Source organism: Oncorhynchus kisutch, linkage group LG15, assembly GCF_002021735.2.
Source record: "Oncorhynchus kisutch isolate 150728-3 linkage group LG15, Okis_V2, whole genome shotgun sequence".
Taxonomy (NCBI): domain Eukaryota; kingdom Metazoa; phylum Chordata; class Actinopteri; order Salmoniformes; family Salmonidae; genus Oncorhynchus; species Oncorhynchus kisutch.
Window position 1 is genome coordinate 84,075,665 of NC_034188.2, and position 15,691 is coordinate 84,091,355.

At 51.3% G+C, this 15,691-nt stretch overlaps 1 protein-coding gene across 1 annotated transcript in view; it reads right to left on the reverse strand.

The window, feature by feature from the left end:
- LOC109879233 (WD repeat-containing protein 49) overlaps positions 1–15,691 on the reverse strand; it is a 47,037-nt gene that overhangs the window by 10,511 nt on the left and 20,835 nt on the right. The window contains 4 exon segments of the mRNA XM_031791197.1: positions 8,974–8,995; positions 8,997–9,029; positions 9,031–9,106; positions 12,384–12,499. Of these exon segments, the coding sequence (XP_031647057.1) occupies positions 8,974–8,995; positions 8,997–9,029; positions 9,031–9,106; positions 12,384–12,499 (247 nt within the window).

The following is a 15,691-nucleotide window of genomic DNA, read 5'->3' on the forward strand; positions in this document are numbered from 1 at the left end:
TTGCTTAGGGGACTCTTCTCCAGGTTCATCTCTCTGTAGGGTGTGTTTGTGAACAGAGCCCCAGGACCAGCTTGCTTAGGGAACTCTTCTCCAGGTTCATCTCTCTGTAGGGTGTGTTTGTGAACAGAGCCCCAGGACCAGCTTGCTTAGGGGACTCTTCTCCAGGTTCATCTCTCTGTAGGGTGTGTTTGTGAATAGAGCCCCAGGACCAGCTTGCTTAGGGGACTCTTCTCCAGGTTCATCTCTCTGTAGGGTGTGTTTGTGAATAGAGCCCCAGGACCAGCTTGCTTAGGGGACTCTTCTCCAGGTTCATCTCTCTGTAGGGTGTGTTTGTGAATAGAGCCCCAGGACCAGCTTGCTTAGGGGACTCTTCTCCAGGTTCATCTCTCTGTAGGGTGTGTTTGTGAACAGAGCCCCAGGACCAGCTTGCTTAGGGGACTCTTCTCCAGGTTCATCTCTCTGTAGGGTGTGTTTGTGAACAGAGCCCCAGGACCAGCTTGCTTAGGGGACTCTTCTCCAGGTTCATCTCTCTGTAGGGTGTGTTTGTGAATAGAGCCCCAGGACCAGCTTGCTTAGGGGACTCTTCTCCAGGTTCATCTCTCTGTAGGGTGTGTTGGTGAACAGAGTCCCAGGACCAGCTTGCTTAGGGGACTCTTCTCCAGGTTCATCTCTCTGTAGGGTGTGTTTGTGAACAGAGCCCCAGGACCAGCTTGCTTAGGGGACTCTTCTCCAGGTTCATCTCTCTGTAGGGTGTGTTTGTGAACAGAGCCCCAGGACCAGCTTGCTTAGGGGACTCTTCTCCAGGTTCATCTCTCTGTAGGGTGTGTTTGTGAACAGAGCCCCAGGACCAGCTTGCTTAGGGGACTCTTCTCCAGGTTCATCTCTCTGTAGGGTGTGTTGGTGAACAGAGCCCCAGGACCAGCTTGCTTAGGGGACTCTTCTCCAGGTTCATCTCTCTGTAGGGTGTGTTTGTGAACAGAGCCCCAGGACCAGCTTGCTTAGGGGACTCTTCTCCAGGTTCATCTCTCTGTAGGGTGTGTTTGTGAACAGAGCCCCAGGACCAGCTTGCTTAGGGGACTCTTCTCCAGGTTCATCTCTCTGTAGGGTGTGTTTGTGAACAGAGCCCCAGGACCAGCTTGCTTAGGGGACTCTTCTCCAGGTTCATCTCTCTGTAGGGTGTGTTTGTGAACAGAGCCCCAGGACCAGCTTGCTTAGGGGACTCTTCTCCAGGTTCATCTCTCTGTAGGGTGTGTTTGTGAATAGAGCCCCAGGACCAGCTTGCTTAGGGGACTCTTCTCCAGGTTCATCTCTCTGTAGGGTGTGTTTGTGAATAGAGCCCCAGGACCAGCTTGCTTAGGGGACTCTTCTCCAGGTTCATCTCTCTGTAGGGTGTGTTTGTGAATAGAGCCCCAGGACCAGCTTGCTTAGGGGACTCTTCTCCAGGTTCATCTCTCTGTAGGGTGTGTTGGTGAACAGAGTCCCAGGACCAGCTTGCTTAGGGGACTCTTCTCCAGGTTCATCTCTCTGTAGGGTGTGTTTGTGAATAGAGCCCCAGGACCAGCTTGCTTAGGGGACTCTTCTCCAGGTTCATCTCTCTGTAGGGTGTGTTTGTGAATAGAGCCCCAGGACCAGCTTGCTTAGGGGACTCTTCTCCAGGTTCATCTCTCTGTAGGGTGTGTTTGTGAACAGAGCCCCAGGACCAGCTTGCTTAGGGGACTCTTCTCCAGGTTCATCTCTCTGTAGGGTGTGTTTGTGAACAGAGCCCCAGGACCAGCTTGCTTAGGGGACTCTTCTCCAGGTTCATCTCTCTGTAGGGTGTGTTTGTGAATAGAGCCCCAGGACCAGCTTGCTTAGGGGACTCTTCTCCAGGTTCATCTCTCTGTAGGGTGTGTTTGTGAACAGAGCCCCAGGACCAGCTTGCTTAGGGGACTCTTCTCCAGGTTCATCTCTCTGTAGGGTGTGTTTGTGAACAGAGCCCCAGGACCAGCTTGCTTAGGGGACTCTTCTCCAGGTTCATCTCTCTGTAGGGTGTGTTTGTGAACAGAGCCCCAGGACCAGCTTGCTTAGGGGACTCTTCTCCAGGTTCATCTCTCTGTAGGGTGTGTTTGTGAATAGAGCCCCAGGACCAGCTTGCTTAGGGGACTCTTCTCCAGGTTCATCTCTCTGTAGGGTGTGTTTGTGAATAGAGCCCCAGGACCAGCTTGCTTAGGGGACTCTTCTCCAGGTTCATCTCTCTGTAGGTGATGGCTTTGTTATGGAAGGCAGGAGGTTCCCTCTCTCCCTCTCTCCCTTTCTCCCTTTCTCCCTTTCTCCCTCCCTCTCTCCCTCCCTCCCTCCCTCCCTCCCTCCCTCCCTCTCTCCCTCCCTCCCTCCCTCCCTTTCTCCCTCCCTCCCTCCCTCCCTCCCTCCCTCTCTCCCTCCCTCCCTCCCTCCCCAGAACAGCCTCAATTTGTCGGAGCGTGGACTCTGCAAGGTTTCGAAAGTGTTCCACAGGGGTGCCGGCCCATGTTGAATCCAGCAGCATTACAGTTCTTGAGACAAACCTGGCACCTACTACCATACCCTGTTCAAAGGCACTTCAATCTTTTGTCTTGCCCATTCTTCCTCTGAATTCTCCCACAATCTACATCATGGAAAGAGTGTTCTTAATGTTTTGTCTAGTCAGTGTACATGGTCCTGTGTCCATCACATCTACATGAAGACTACAGACAGAACTAGTCAACCCCATGTCCATCACATCTACATGAAGACTACAGACAGAACTAGTCAACCCCATGCCCATCACATCTACATGAAGACTACAGACAGAACTAGTCAACCCCATGCCCATCACATCTACATGAAGACTACAGACAGAACTAGTCAACCCCATGTCCATCACATCTACATGAAGACTACAGACAGAACTAGTCAACCCCATGTCCATCACATCTACATGAAGACTACAGACAGAACTAGTCAACCCCCATGCCCATCACATCTACATGAAGACTACAGACAGAACTAGTCAACCCCATGTCCATCACATCTACATGAAGACTACAGACAGAACTAGTCAACCCCATGCCCATCACATCTACATGAAGACTACAGACAGAACTAGTCAACCCCATGCCCATCACATCTACATGAGGACTACAGACAGAACTAGTCAACCCCATGCCCATCACATCTACATGAAGACTACAGACAGAACTAGTCAACCCCATGCCCATCACATCTACATGAAGACTACAGACAGAACTAGTCAACCCCATGCCCATCACATCTACATGAAGACTACAGACAGAACTAGTCAACCCCATGCCCATCACATCTACATGAAGACTACAGACAGAACTACTCAACCCCATGTCCATCACATCTACATGAAGACTACAGACAGAACTAGTCAACCCCATGCCCATCACATCTACATGAAGACTACAGACAGAACTAGTCAACCCCATGCCCATCACATCTACATGAAGACTACAGACAGAACTAGTCAACCCCATGCCCATCACATCTACATGAAGACTACAGACAGAACTAGTCAACCCCATGCCCATCACATCTACATGAAGACTACAGACAGAACTAGTCAACCCCATGCCCATCACATCTACATGAAGACTACAGACAGAACTAGTCAACCCCATGCCCATCACATCTACATGAAGACTACAGACAGAACTACTCAACCCCATGTCCATCACATCTACATGAAGACTACAGACAGAACTAGTCAACCCCATGCCCATCACATCTACATGAAGACTACAGACAGAACTAGTCAACCCCATGCCCATCACATCTACATGAAGACTACAGACAGAACTAGTCAACCCCATGCCCATCACATCTACATGAAGACTACAGACAGAACTAGTCAACCCCATGCCCATCACATCTACATGAAGACTACAGACAGAACTAGTCAACCCCATGCCCATCACATCTACATGAAGACTACAGACAGAACTAGTCAACCCCATGCCCATCACATCTACATGAAGACTACAGACAGAACTAGTCAACCCCATGCCCATCACATCTACATGAAGACTACAGACAGAACTACTCAACCCCATGTCCATCACATCTACATGAAGACTACAGACAGAACTAGTCAACCCCATGCCCATCACATCTACATGAAGACTACAGACAGAACTAGTCAACCCCATGCCCATCACATCTACATGAAGACTACAGACAGAACTAGTCAACCCCATGCCCATCACATCTACATGAAGACTACAGACAGAACTAGTCAACCCCATGCCCATCACATCTACATGAAGACTACAGACAGAACTAGTCAACCCCATGCCCATCACATCTACATGAAGACTACAGACAGAACTAGTCAACCCCATGCCCATCACATCTACATGAAGACTACATACAGAACTAGTCAACCCCATGCCCATCACATCTACATGAAGACTACAGACAGAACTAGTCAACCCCATGCCCATCACATCTACATGAAGACTACAGACAGAACTAGTCAACCCCATGCCCATCACATCTACATGAAGACTACAGACAGAACTAGTCAACCCCATGCCCATCACATCTACATGAAGACTACAGACAGAACTAGTCAACCCCATGCCCATCACATCTACATGAAGACTACAGACAGAACTAGTCAACCCCATGCCCATCACATCTACATGAAGACTACAGACAGAACTAGTCAACCATAGAAAAATACTTTGTAACACAAAACACTATGGAGGTTTAGGACTTACCTTTCCAGTATTGTCAAGGTACTTATTATGTGAAGGAAAAACATGTCAGTGGAACTACCTTGACTTATTATGTCTTTAACCTCTTTTAGGTAAATGAGATGAGAAGATAGTGAAGATAAGAGGAAGAAGAGAGATACCTGCCTGCTTTTGGGGTGAAATAAGGGGATGGGAGGTAGAGGAACTGGGGCTGCTGTGTCAGGTTGTGATTGTCAGACAGCAGAGAGCGGCCAAGCAAAGCGCTGCACAGAGTGAATATTGATGAGGTGGGTACAGTCCCCCAACAGTTAAATGTTCTCCTGCATTCTGATTCTCATGCATACATACGCAAATGCCCACACACACACGGAGACGTGAGCACACATGCACATGAGGACACACGCAAGCGCACACACACACACCATACTTCAGGCCTAAGAGGCAGACTACTCAGGTCCATTTCCCTCTCTGTCACACAGGGAGAGCTAATAAACATACTTTAATCTGGGCATTAGGATAATCCAGGGAGAGAGAGAGGGAGGGGTGGAGGGAGGGAGGGAGGGAGGGGAGGGGAGGGGAGGGGAGGGAGGGAGGGAGGGAGGGAGGGAGGGAGGGAGGGAGGGAGGGAGGGAGGGAGGGAGGGAGGGAGGGAGGGAGGGAGGGAGGGAGGGAGGGAGGGAGGGAGGGAGGGAGGGAGGGAGGGAGAAAGAGAGTGAAAGAGAGAGAGAGAAAGTGGGAAGGAGAGAGCGACAGAGAGAGGAAGGAGAGAGCGACAGAGAGAGAGAGAAAATGGGAAGGAGATAGCGACAGAGAGAGGAAGGAGGGAGGGAGGGAGGGAGGGAGGGAGGGAGGGAGGGAGGGAGGGAGGGAGGGAGGGAGGGAGGGAGGGAGGGAGGGAGGGAGGGAGGGAGGGAGGGAGGGAGGGAGGGAGGGAGGGAGGGAGGGAGGGAGGGAGTGAAAGAGGAGAGCGACAGAGAGAGGAAGGAAAGAGCGACAGAGAGAGCGATAAAGTGGGAAGGAGAGGAGCGACAGAGAGAGCAGGAAGGAGAGAGCGAACAGAGAGAGCAGGAAGGAGAGAGCGACAGAAAGAGATAGAAAGTGGGAAGGAGAGCGTGACAGAGAGAGAAAGTGGGAAAGAGAGAGGCGACAGAGAGAGAGAAATGGGAAGGAGAGAGCGACAGAGAGAAGAGAAAGTGGGAAAGGAGAGAGTGACAGAGAGAGAAAGTGGGAAAGAGAGAGCGACAGAGAGAGAGAAAGTGGGAGGAGAGAGCATTAGAAAGAGAGAGAAAGTGGGAAAGATAGAGCAACAGAGAGAGAGAAAGTGGGAGGGGAGGAGGGGAGGGAGGGAGGGGAGGGGAGGGAGGGAGGGAGGGGAGGGAGGGAGGGGAGGAGGGAGGGAGGGAGGGAGGGAGGGAGGGGAGGGAGGGAGGGAGGGAGGGAGGGAGCAGAGAGAGCGATAAGTGGGAAGTGAGAGAGCGACAGAGAGAGCAGGAAGGAGAGAGCGACAGAGAGAGCAGGAAGGAGAGAGCGACAGAAAGAGAAGAAAAGTGGGAAGGAGAGCGTGACAGAGAGAGAAAGTGGGAAAGAGGAGAGCGACAGAGAGAGAGAAAGTGGGAAGGAGAGAGCATTAGAAAGAGAGAGAAAGTGGGAAAGAAAGAGCAAACAGAGAGAGAGAAAGTGGGAAGGAGAGAGCGACAGAGAGAGAGAAAGTGGGAAGGAGGGAGAGACAGAAAGAGAGAGAAAGTGAGAAGGAGAGAGCGACAGAGAGAGAGAGAAAGTGGGAAGGAGAGAGCGACAGAGAGTAGGAAGGAGAGAGCGACAGAGAGAGAGAGAAAATGGGAGGAGATAGCGACAGAGAGAGGAAGGAGGGAGGGAGGGAGGGAGGGAGGGAGGGAGGGAGGGAGGGAGGGAGGGAGGGAGGGAGGGAGGGAGGGAGGGAGGGAGGGAGGAGGGAGGGAGGGAGGGAGGGAGGGAGGGAGGGAGGGAGGGAGGGAGGGAGCGACAGAGAGAGCGATAAAGTGGGAAGGAGAGAGCGACAGAGAGAGCAGGAAGGAGAGAGCGACAGAGAGAGCAGGAAGGAGAGAGCGACAGAAAGAGATAGAAAGTGGGAAGGAGAGCGTGACAGAGAGAGAAAGTGGGAAAGAGAGAGCGACAGAGAGAGAGAAAGTGGGAAGGAGAGAGCGACAGAGAGAGAGAAAGTGGGAAGGAGAGAGTGACAGAGAGAGAAAGTGGGAAAGAGAGAGCGACAGAGAGAGAGAAAGTGGGAAGGAGAGAGCATTAGAAAGAGAGAGAAAGTGGGAAAGAAAGAGCAACAGAGAGAGAGAAAGTGGGAAGGAGAGAGCGACAGAGAGAGAGAAAGTGGGAAGGAGGGAGAGACAGAAAGAGAGAGAAAGTGAGAAGGAGAGAGCGACAGAGAGAGAGAGAAAATGGGAAGGAGATAGCGACAGAGAGAGGAAGGAGAGAGCGACAGAGAGAGAGAGAAAATGGGAAGGGAGATAGCGACAGAGAGAGGAAGGAGAGAGCGACAGAGAAAGTGGGAAGGAGAGAGAGACAGTGGCAAGGAGAGAGTGACAGAGAGAGAAAGTGGGAAAGAGAGAGCGACAGAGAGAGAGAAAGTGGGAAGGAGAGAGCGACAGAGAGAGAGAAAGTGGGAAGGAGAGAGAGATAAAGTGAGAAGAAGCTAAATAGTTTTTGAAAAATATCTTGTGACTTCTATTCTCACTAGTCTGTTTTTTCTCCCATTTCTTTTTATCTGCCCAAAGTGTTCTCTCATGTGCTATTATTTCCCTCTAAATGTTCCCTCTTCTCTCCCTCTCTCTTGTTTTCCTTCGCCTTGTACTCATCACTGCAGTGAATCTTTCACACAGAGTAGCCATTGTGCGAGATTAGTGTAGTCTGTGCTGTACCTCTCAACGGGAACAATGCCACAATATCTCAGAACTATAGCTCTTACAACTGTACTAGTTTAGCTTTGTGAAGACAAGTCTATCTATACGGTACACAGGAGAGATCCAATTCTGTTTCATAACAGACCAACTCTTCAGCCCTCCACACAGGAGAGGCCCTCTCTATAGAGATGTGTGTATTCATAAGAGTAAAAAAGTAGGGGTTTTAGAGCAGAACCCATTCTATAGCTCTAAGTAGGGTTTAGAGCAGAACCCATTCTATAGCTCTAAGTAGGGTTTAGAGCAGAACCCTTTATATAGCTCTGAGTAGGGGTTTAGGGAAGAACCCATTCCATAGGTCTAAGTAGGGATTTAGAGCAGAACCCATTCTATAGGTCTAAGTAGGGGTTTAGATCAGAACCCATTCTATAGGTCTAAGTAGGGGTTTAGGTCAGAACCCATTATATAGGTCTAAGTAGGGGTTTAGAGCAGAACCCATTCTATATGTCTAAGTAGGGGTTTAGAGCAGAACCCATTCTATAGGTCTAAGTAGGGGTTTAGAGCAGAACCCATTCTATAGCTCTAAGTAGGGGTTTTAGAGCAGAACCCATTCTATAGCTCTAAGTAGGGGTTTAGAGCAGAACCCATTCTATAGGTCTAAGTAGGGGTTTAGAGCAGAACCCATTATAGCTCTAAGTAGGGGTTTAGAGCAGAACCCATTCTATAGCTCTAAGTAGGGGTTTAGAGCAGAACCCATTCTATAGGTCTAAGTAGGGTTTTAGAGCAGAACCCATTCTATAGGTCTAAGTAGGGTTTAGAGCAGAACCCATTCTATAGCTCTAAGTAGGGGTTTAGAGCAGAATCCTCCAGATAAGAACCAGCATCTCAAAGCTCCCGGTAAATCCTGAACGGATGTTTAATGGAGGATTTAGTGCAGTTAACATTAAGATTGATCTCCAAATCATTCTGGCGGGGTATTCTCTGAGGGTAAGCATTAGTGCTTAATGGTAGTCATGTTGCGCAGTCAGAGTTGAGCCTGAGTTCAGGCCTCCGCTGGGTGTGCCTGTGGGCCTGACAGGAAGATAACACACACACACAGCAGAGAGAGCGTGGGAGCTCCGTGCCTGATAACACACACACACACACAGCAGAGAGAGCGTGGGAGCTCCGTGCCTGATAACACACACACACACACAGCAGAGAGAACTCCGTGCCTTTGATAACTTCCACCATCCACTTAAATTAACAGATATTATTTTACTTCAGTGGATTTCTTCTCTATCTCTCTCCTCCTGTTGCTTGAGTGGACAATCTTTCATTCTAACACACAGAGACACATACTGTACACACAAATATACACACACACATACCTGTGACAAGGGTTTGAGGGGGGCAGGAATGCGGCACACAGGACGTCGTCGTTATGCCTGAACTCCTCCCTTCCACTCAGAGGGCTGAACAAAGAACTGGGAGAACGAGGGCAGTCTGAACACTGTTAACATCCTGCAGAGAGCAGGGGGGAGGTGATGAGAGAGGGGGGGGGGGGTGGCGAGAGAGAGGGGGGTGGAGAGAGAGAGGGGGGTGCGGAGAGAGGGGGGGGGGGGTGACGGCAGAGAGAGGGGGGGGTGACGGAGAGAAAGGGGGGGGTTACGGAGAGAGAGGGGGGGGTGACGGAGAGAGAGAGAGGGGAGAGAGGGGGTGACGAGAGAGAGAGAGGGGGGGTGACGGAGAGAGAGAGAGAGAGAGAGAGAGAGAGGGGGGGGGTGACGGAGAGAGAGAGAGAGAGAGGGGGGGTGATGAGAGAGAGGAGAGAGAGGGAGAGGGGGGGGGGGGTGAGAGAGAGAGAGAGGGGGGGGGGTGAGAGGGGGGGTGTGAGAGAGAGGGGGGGGGACGGAGAGGGGGGGGTGACGAGAGAGAGGGGGGGGGTGACGGAGAGGGGGGGGAGGGGAGAGAGAGAGGGGGGGTGGGGAAGGGGAGAGAGAGGGGGGGACGGAGAGAGAGAGAGGGGGGGTGACGGAGAGAGAGGGGGGGGGGGGGGGTGTGTGACGGAGAGAGAGGGGGGGGGTGACGAGAGAGAGAGAGGGGGGGTGACGGAGAGAGAGAGAGGAGAGAGAGAGAGGGAGAGGGGGGGGGGTGACGGAGAGAGAGAGGGGGGGGGGGTGACGGAGAGAGAGAGGGGGGGTGACGGAGAGAGAGAGAGAGAGAGAGAGAGGGGGGGGGGGGGGGGGTGGGGGTGATGGAGAGAGAGGGGGGTTGACAGAGAGAGAGGGGGGGGGGGGGGTGACGGAGAGAGAGAGAGAGAGAGGGGGGGTTTAGGGACGGAGAGATAAAGACAGACTGACTGACTGAAATAAAGACAGACTGACTGACTGACATAAAGACAGACTGACTGACTGACATAAAGACAGACTGACTGACTGACTGACATAAAGACAGACTGACTGACTGACATAAAGACAGACTGACTGACTGACATAAAGACAGACAGACTGACTGACATAAAGACAGACAGACTGACTGACTGACAGACAGACTGACATAAAGACAAGAGAGCCCTTGTTTCTCTATGGTGTAGTAGGTCAGGGCGTGACTAGGGGGTATTCTAGTTTATCATTTCTATGTTGTGTTCTAGTTTATATTTTCTATGTTGGTGTTTTGATTCCCAATTAGGGGCAGCTGGTAATCGTTCTCTCTAATTGGGGATCAAATTTAAGTAACTATTTTTCCAACCTGTGTTTGAGGGATATTGTTTTGTGTTTGTGCACCACGTAGTCACGTTTCGTTGTTGGTTTAATGTTCGTAATAATGGAGGACAGCGACGACGCCAGGGTTCGCGTCCACAGAAAGCCCAAGGACAACCCCAAGATTTTATGGAGGGGACACAAGGGGTGGCCGGCTGAGCCGCGGGAAGAGCCAGAGCACATGGAGCAGGCGATAGAGATGTTGTCAGTCGACCCAAGGAGAGTGCCAGAGGCCGCATGGGAGTTGATGGAACAGTGTGAGGAAGGATACCGGAGAATGGAGTTGGCTAGGAGTATGGAGTTGGCTAGGAGTATGGAGTTGGCTAGGAGTATGGAGTTGGCTAGGAGTATGGAGTTGGCTAGGAGTATGGAGTTGGCTAGGAGTATGGAGTTGGCTAGGAGTATGGAGTTGGCTAGGAGTATGCGGCAGCACAAGTGGGCTGAAGAGCGGGTCATCAGTCCGGTGCCATATGTGACGGCTCCACGCACCAGATCTCCAGTGCGCCTCCTCAGCCCGGTATGTCCTGTACCGGTTCCTCGCACTCGCCATGAGGAGCGTCTCGTCAGTCCGCTGCCAAAGACACCCCAAGATTATAATTTTTTGGGGTGGGGGTGGGGGGCACATGGAGCTGGCAGTCGAGCAGAGTGCCAGAGCCTGTGTGGGAGTCGGAGGAGGAATTCGATGAAAGATTCCGGAGAGAGATGGTAGCGATGAGAATGCTGCAGCACACTCGTCCTGAAGTGCGTGTCCCCAGTCCGATACGTCTTGTGCCAGCTCCCCGCACTCTCCCTGAAGGGCCAGAGACCATCAGGGAGGCGATGGAGAAGTTGGGAGAGAGAGAGAGAGAGAGAGAGGAGAGAGATGTTGTGCAAGTGTGTTCTGCTCAACATTCGATCCGGCTAGCAGTCTGGTGAAACCTGTACCGGCTACACACATCTGGACTCCAGTGCACCTCCCCAGTCCGGTACGTCCTGTGTCTTCTCCCAGCACTCGCCCGGAAGTGCGTGTCACCAGTCCGGTGCCACCTGTACCGGCTCTACGCACTAGGCCTCCAGTGCGCATTCACGGTCCAGAGCTTCCGGCAACAGTTCCCAGTCCAGAGCTTCCGGCGATGGTCCGGAACCTCCTGCGATGGTCCACGGTCCGGAACCTCCTGCGATGGTCCACGTTCCGGAACCTCCTGCGACGGGCCACGGTCCGGAACCTCCTGCGATGGTCCACGTTCCGGAACCTCCTGCGACGGGCCACGGTCCGGAACCTCCTGCGACGGGCCACGGTCCGGAACCTCCTGCGACGGTCCACGGTCCGGAACCTCCTGCGACGGGCCACGGTCTGGAACCTCCTGCGACGGGCCACGGTCCAGAACTTCAAGGAAAGGCGGCCAGTCCTGAGCAGGAGCCTTCCTCTGCGCCGGTGTCCAGTCCAGCTCCAACGCGGGAGCCATCCTCTGCGCCGGTGGCCAGTCCAGGCACGGCGTACAGCCCGGCACCATGGTCTGATCCGGGGTCTGGGGGGAGGGGGGCTACGACCCGCACCGGAGCCCCCACCTAACCCCCTCTCATTTTGTTTCAGGTTTTGCGGCCGGAGTCCGCACCTTTGGGGGGGGGGGTACTGTCACGCCCTGACCATAGAGAGACCTTGTTTTTTTATGGTGTAGTAGGTCAGGGCGTGACTAGGGGTATTCTAGTTTAGAATTTCTATGTTGTGTTCTAGTTTATATTTTCTATGTTGGTGTTTTGTATGATTCCCAATTAGAGGCAGCTGGTAATCGTTCTCTCTAATTGGGGATCATATTTAAGTAGCTATTTTTCCCACCTGTGCTTGTGGGATATTGTTTTGTGTTTGTGCCTGTGCACCACGTAGTCACGTTTCGTTGTTCGTTTATTGATTGATTGTTTTTGCTTTAAGTTTCACTTTGAATGAAATATATGGAACTCAACATCCGCTGTTCCTTGGTCCCGTTCTTACGGCAACCGTGACAGACTGACTGACAGACATGACTGTTGAATGTCAGAAATTAGGTCTTAGAGGGACACACCTCTCCCAGCCCATGACCAGCACGGTTCTCTTCAGCACTAGAACCTGGGAGATGTCCACGGCCTGGTCCCGGCCCGCATTCAGCCTGTGGTGACAGTGACCGTTAAAGTCCCAGATCTAGAACCACACAGTTAGAACCACACAGTTAGAACCAAGAAATACAGATCTAGAACCTAGAACAGACACCCCATCAAATTGACACCACCAGGTTAACATCCAACACCAGGAGTCAAGGGGACAGAGACATTTACCACTGAGACAGACACCCTGACAAACATAAAGAGACAAAGAAATTTACCACTGAGACAGACACCCTGACAAACATAAAGAGACAAAGAAATTTACCACTGAGACAGACACCCTGACAAACATAAAGAGACAGAGACATTTACCACTGAGACAGACACCTTAACAAACATAAAGAGACATTTACCACTGAGACAGACACACTGACAAACATAAAGAGACAGAGACATTTACCACTGAGACAGACACCCTGACAAACATAAAGAAACATTTTCCACTGAGACAGACACACTGACAAACATAAAGAGACATACACCAACTCTAGAGTAACAGAAGAACAGACACCAACTCAAATTTAGACAGACTATCAGAAGGACAGACACCAACTCAAATGTAGACAGACAGACAGACCTACGGACGGACGGACAGACAGATAAACACACACTCCCCCGGGGGGTTCGGACACAAACACAAGTAAACACAGTCGGTAGTCAGCAGACCAGAAAACTCCTGACATAAGTGTCAGATAGCCTCCGCCCAACACTGCTTCAGCTGCCTCCGTCCAACACTACTTCAGATAGCCTCCGCCCAACACTGCTTCAGCTGCCTCCGCCCAACACTACTTCAGATAGCCTCCGCCCAACACTGCTTCAGATAGCCTCCGCCCAACATTGCTTCAGATAGCCTCCGCCCAACACTGTTTCAGATAGCCTCCGCCCAACACTGCTTCAGATAGCCTCCGCCCAACACTGCTTCAGATAGCCTCCGTCCAACACTGCTTCAGATAGCCTCCGTCCAACACTGCTTCAGATAGCCTCCGCCCAACACTGCTTCAGCTGCCTCCGTCCAACACTGCTTCAGATAGCCTCCGCCCAACACTACTTCAGCTGCCTCCGCCCAACACTGCTTCAGATAGCCTCCGCCCAACACTACTTCAGCTGCCTCCGCCCAACACTGCTTCAGATAGCCTCCGCCCAACACTACTTCAGCTGCCTCCGCCCAACACTGCTTCAGATAGCCTCCGCCCAACACTACTTCAGCTGCCTCCGCCTAACACTGCTTCAGATAGCCTCCGCCCAACACTACTTCAGCTGCCTCCGCCCAACACTGCTTCAGATAGCCTCCGTCCAACACTGCTTCAGATAGCCTCCGTCTAACACTGCTTCAGATAGCCTCCGCCCAACACTGCTTCAGATAGCCTTCGCCCAACAGTGCTTCAGATAGCCTCCGCCTAACACTACTTCAGATAGCCTCCGCCCAACACTGCTTCAGATAGCCTCCGCCTAACACTACTTCAGATAGCCTTCGCCCAACACTACTTCAGATAGCCTCCGCCCAACACTGCTTCAGATAGCCTCCGCCCAACACTGCTTCAGATAGCCTCCGCCCAACACTGCTTCAGATAGCCTTCGCCCAACAGTGCTTCAGATAGCCTCCGCCTAACACTACTTCAGATAGCCTCCGCCCAACACTGCTTCAGATAGCCTTCGCCCAACAGTGCTTCAGATAGCCTCCGCCTAACACTACTTCAGATAGCCTTCGCCCAACACTACTTCAGATAGCCTCCGCCCAACACTGCTTCAGATAGCCTTCGCCCAACACTACTTCAGATAGCCTCCGCCTAACACTACTTCAGATAGCCTCCGCCCAACACTGCTTCAGATAGCCTCCGCCTAACACTACTTCAGATAGCCTTCGCCCAACACTACTTCAGATAGCCTCCGCCTAACACTACTTCAGATAGCCTCCGCCCAACACTGCTTCAGATAGCCTTCGCCCAACACTGCTTCAGATAGCCTCCGCCCAACACTACTTCAGCTGCCTCCGCCTAACACTGCTTCAGATAGCCTCCGCCCAACACTACTTCAGCTGCCTCCGCCCAACACTGCTTCAGATAGCCTCCGTCCAACACTGCTTCAGATAGCCTCCGTCTAACACTGCTTCAGATAGCCTCCGCCCAACACTGCTTCATATAGCCTTCGCCCAACAGTGCTTCAGATAGCCTCCGCCTAACACTACTTCAGATAGCCTCCGCCCAACACTGCTTCAGATTTTTTATTTATTTTTATTTATTTTACCTTTATTTAACCAGGTAGGCAAGTTGAGAACAAGTTCTCATTTACAATTGCGACCTGGCCAAGATAAAGCAAAGCAGTTCGACAGATAAAACGACACAGAGTTACACATGGAGTAAAAACAAACATACAGTCAATAATGCAGTATAAACAAGTCTATATACAATGTGAGCAAATGAGGTGAGAAGGGAGGTAAAGGCAAAAAAGGCCATGATGGCAAAGTAAATACAATATAGCAAGTAAAATACTGGAATGGTAGTTTTGCAATGGAAGAATGTGCAAAGTAGAAATAAAAAATAATGGGGTGCAAAGGAGCAAAATAAATTAATTAATTAAAATTAAATACAGTTGGGAAAGAGGTAGTTGTTTGGGCTAAATTATAGGTGGGCTATGTACAGGTGCAGTAATCTGTGAGCTGCTCTGACAGTTGGTGCTTAAAGCTAGTGAGGGAGATAAGTGTTTCCAGTTTCAGAGATTTTTGTAGTTCGTTCCAGTCATTGGCAGCAGAGAACTGGAAGGAGAGGCGGCCAAAGAAAGAATTGGTTTTGGGGGTGACTAGAGAGATATACCTGCTGGAGCGTGTGCTACAGGTGGGAGATGCTATGGTGACCAGCGAGCTGAGATAAGGGGGGACTTTACCTAGCAGGGTCTTGTAGATGACATGGAGCCAGTGGGTTTGGCGACGAGTATGAAGCGAGGGCCAGCCAACGAGAGCGTACAGGTCGCAATGGTGGGTAGTATATGGGGCTTTGGTGATAAAACGGATTGCACTGTGATAGACTGCATCCAATTTGTTGAGTAGGGTATTGGAGGCTATTTTGTAAATGACATCGCCAAAGTCGAGGATTGGTAGGATGGTCAGTTTTACAAGGGTATGTTTGGCAGCATGAGTGAAGGATGCTTTGTTGCGAAATAGGAAGCCAATTCTAGATTTAACTTTGGATTGGAGATGTTTGATATGGGTCTGGAAGGAGAGTTTACAGTCTAA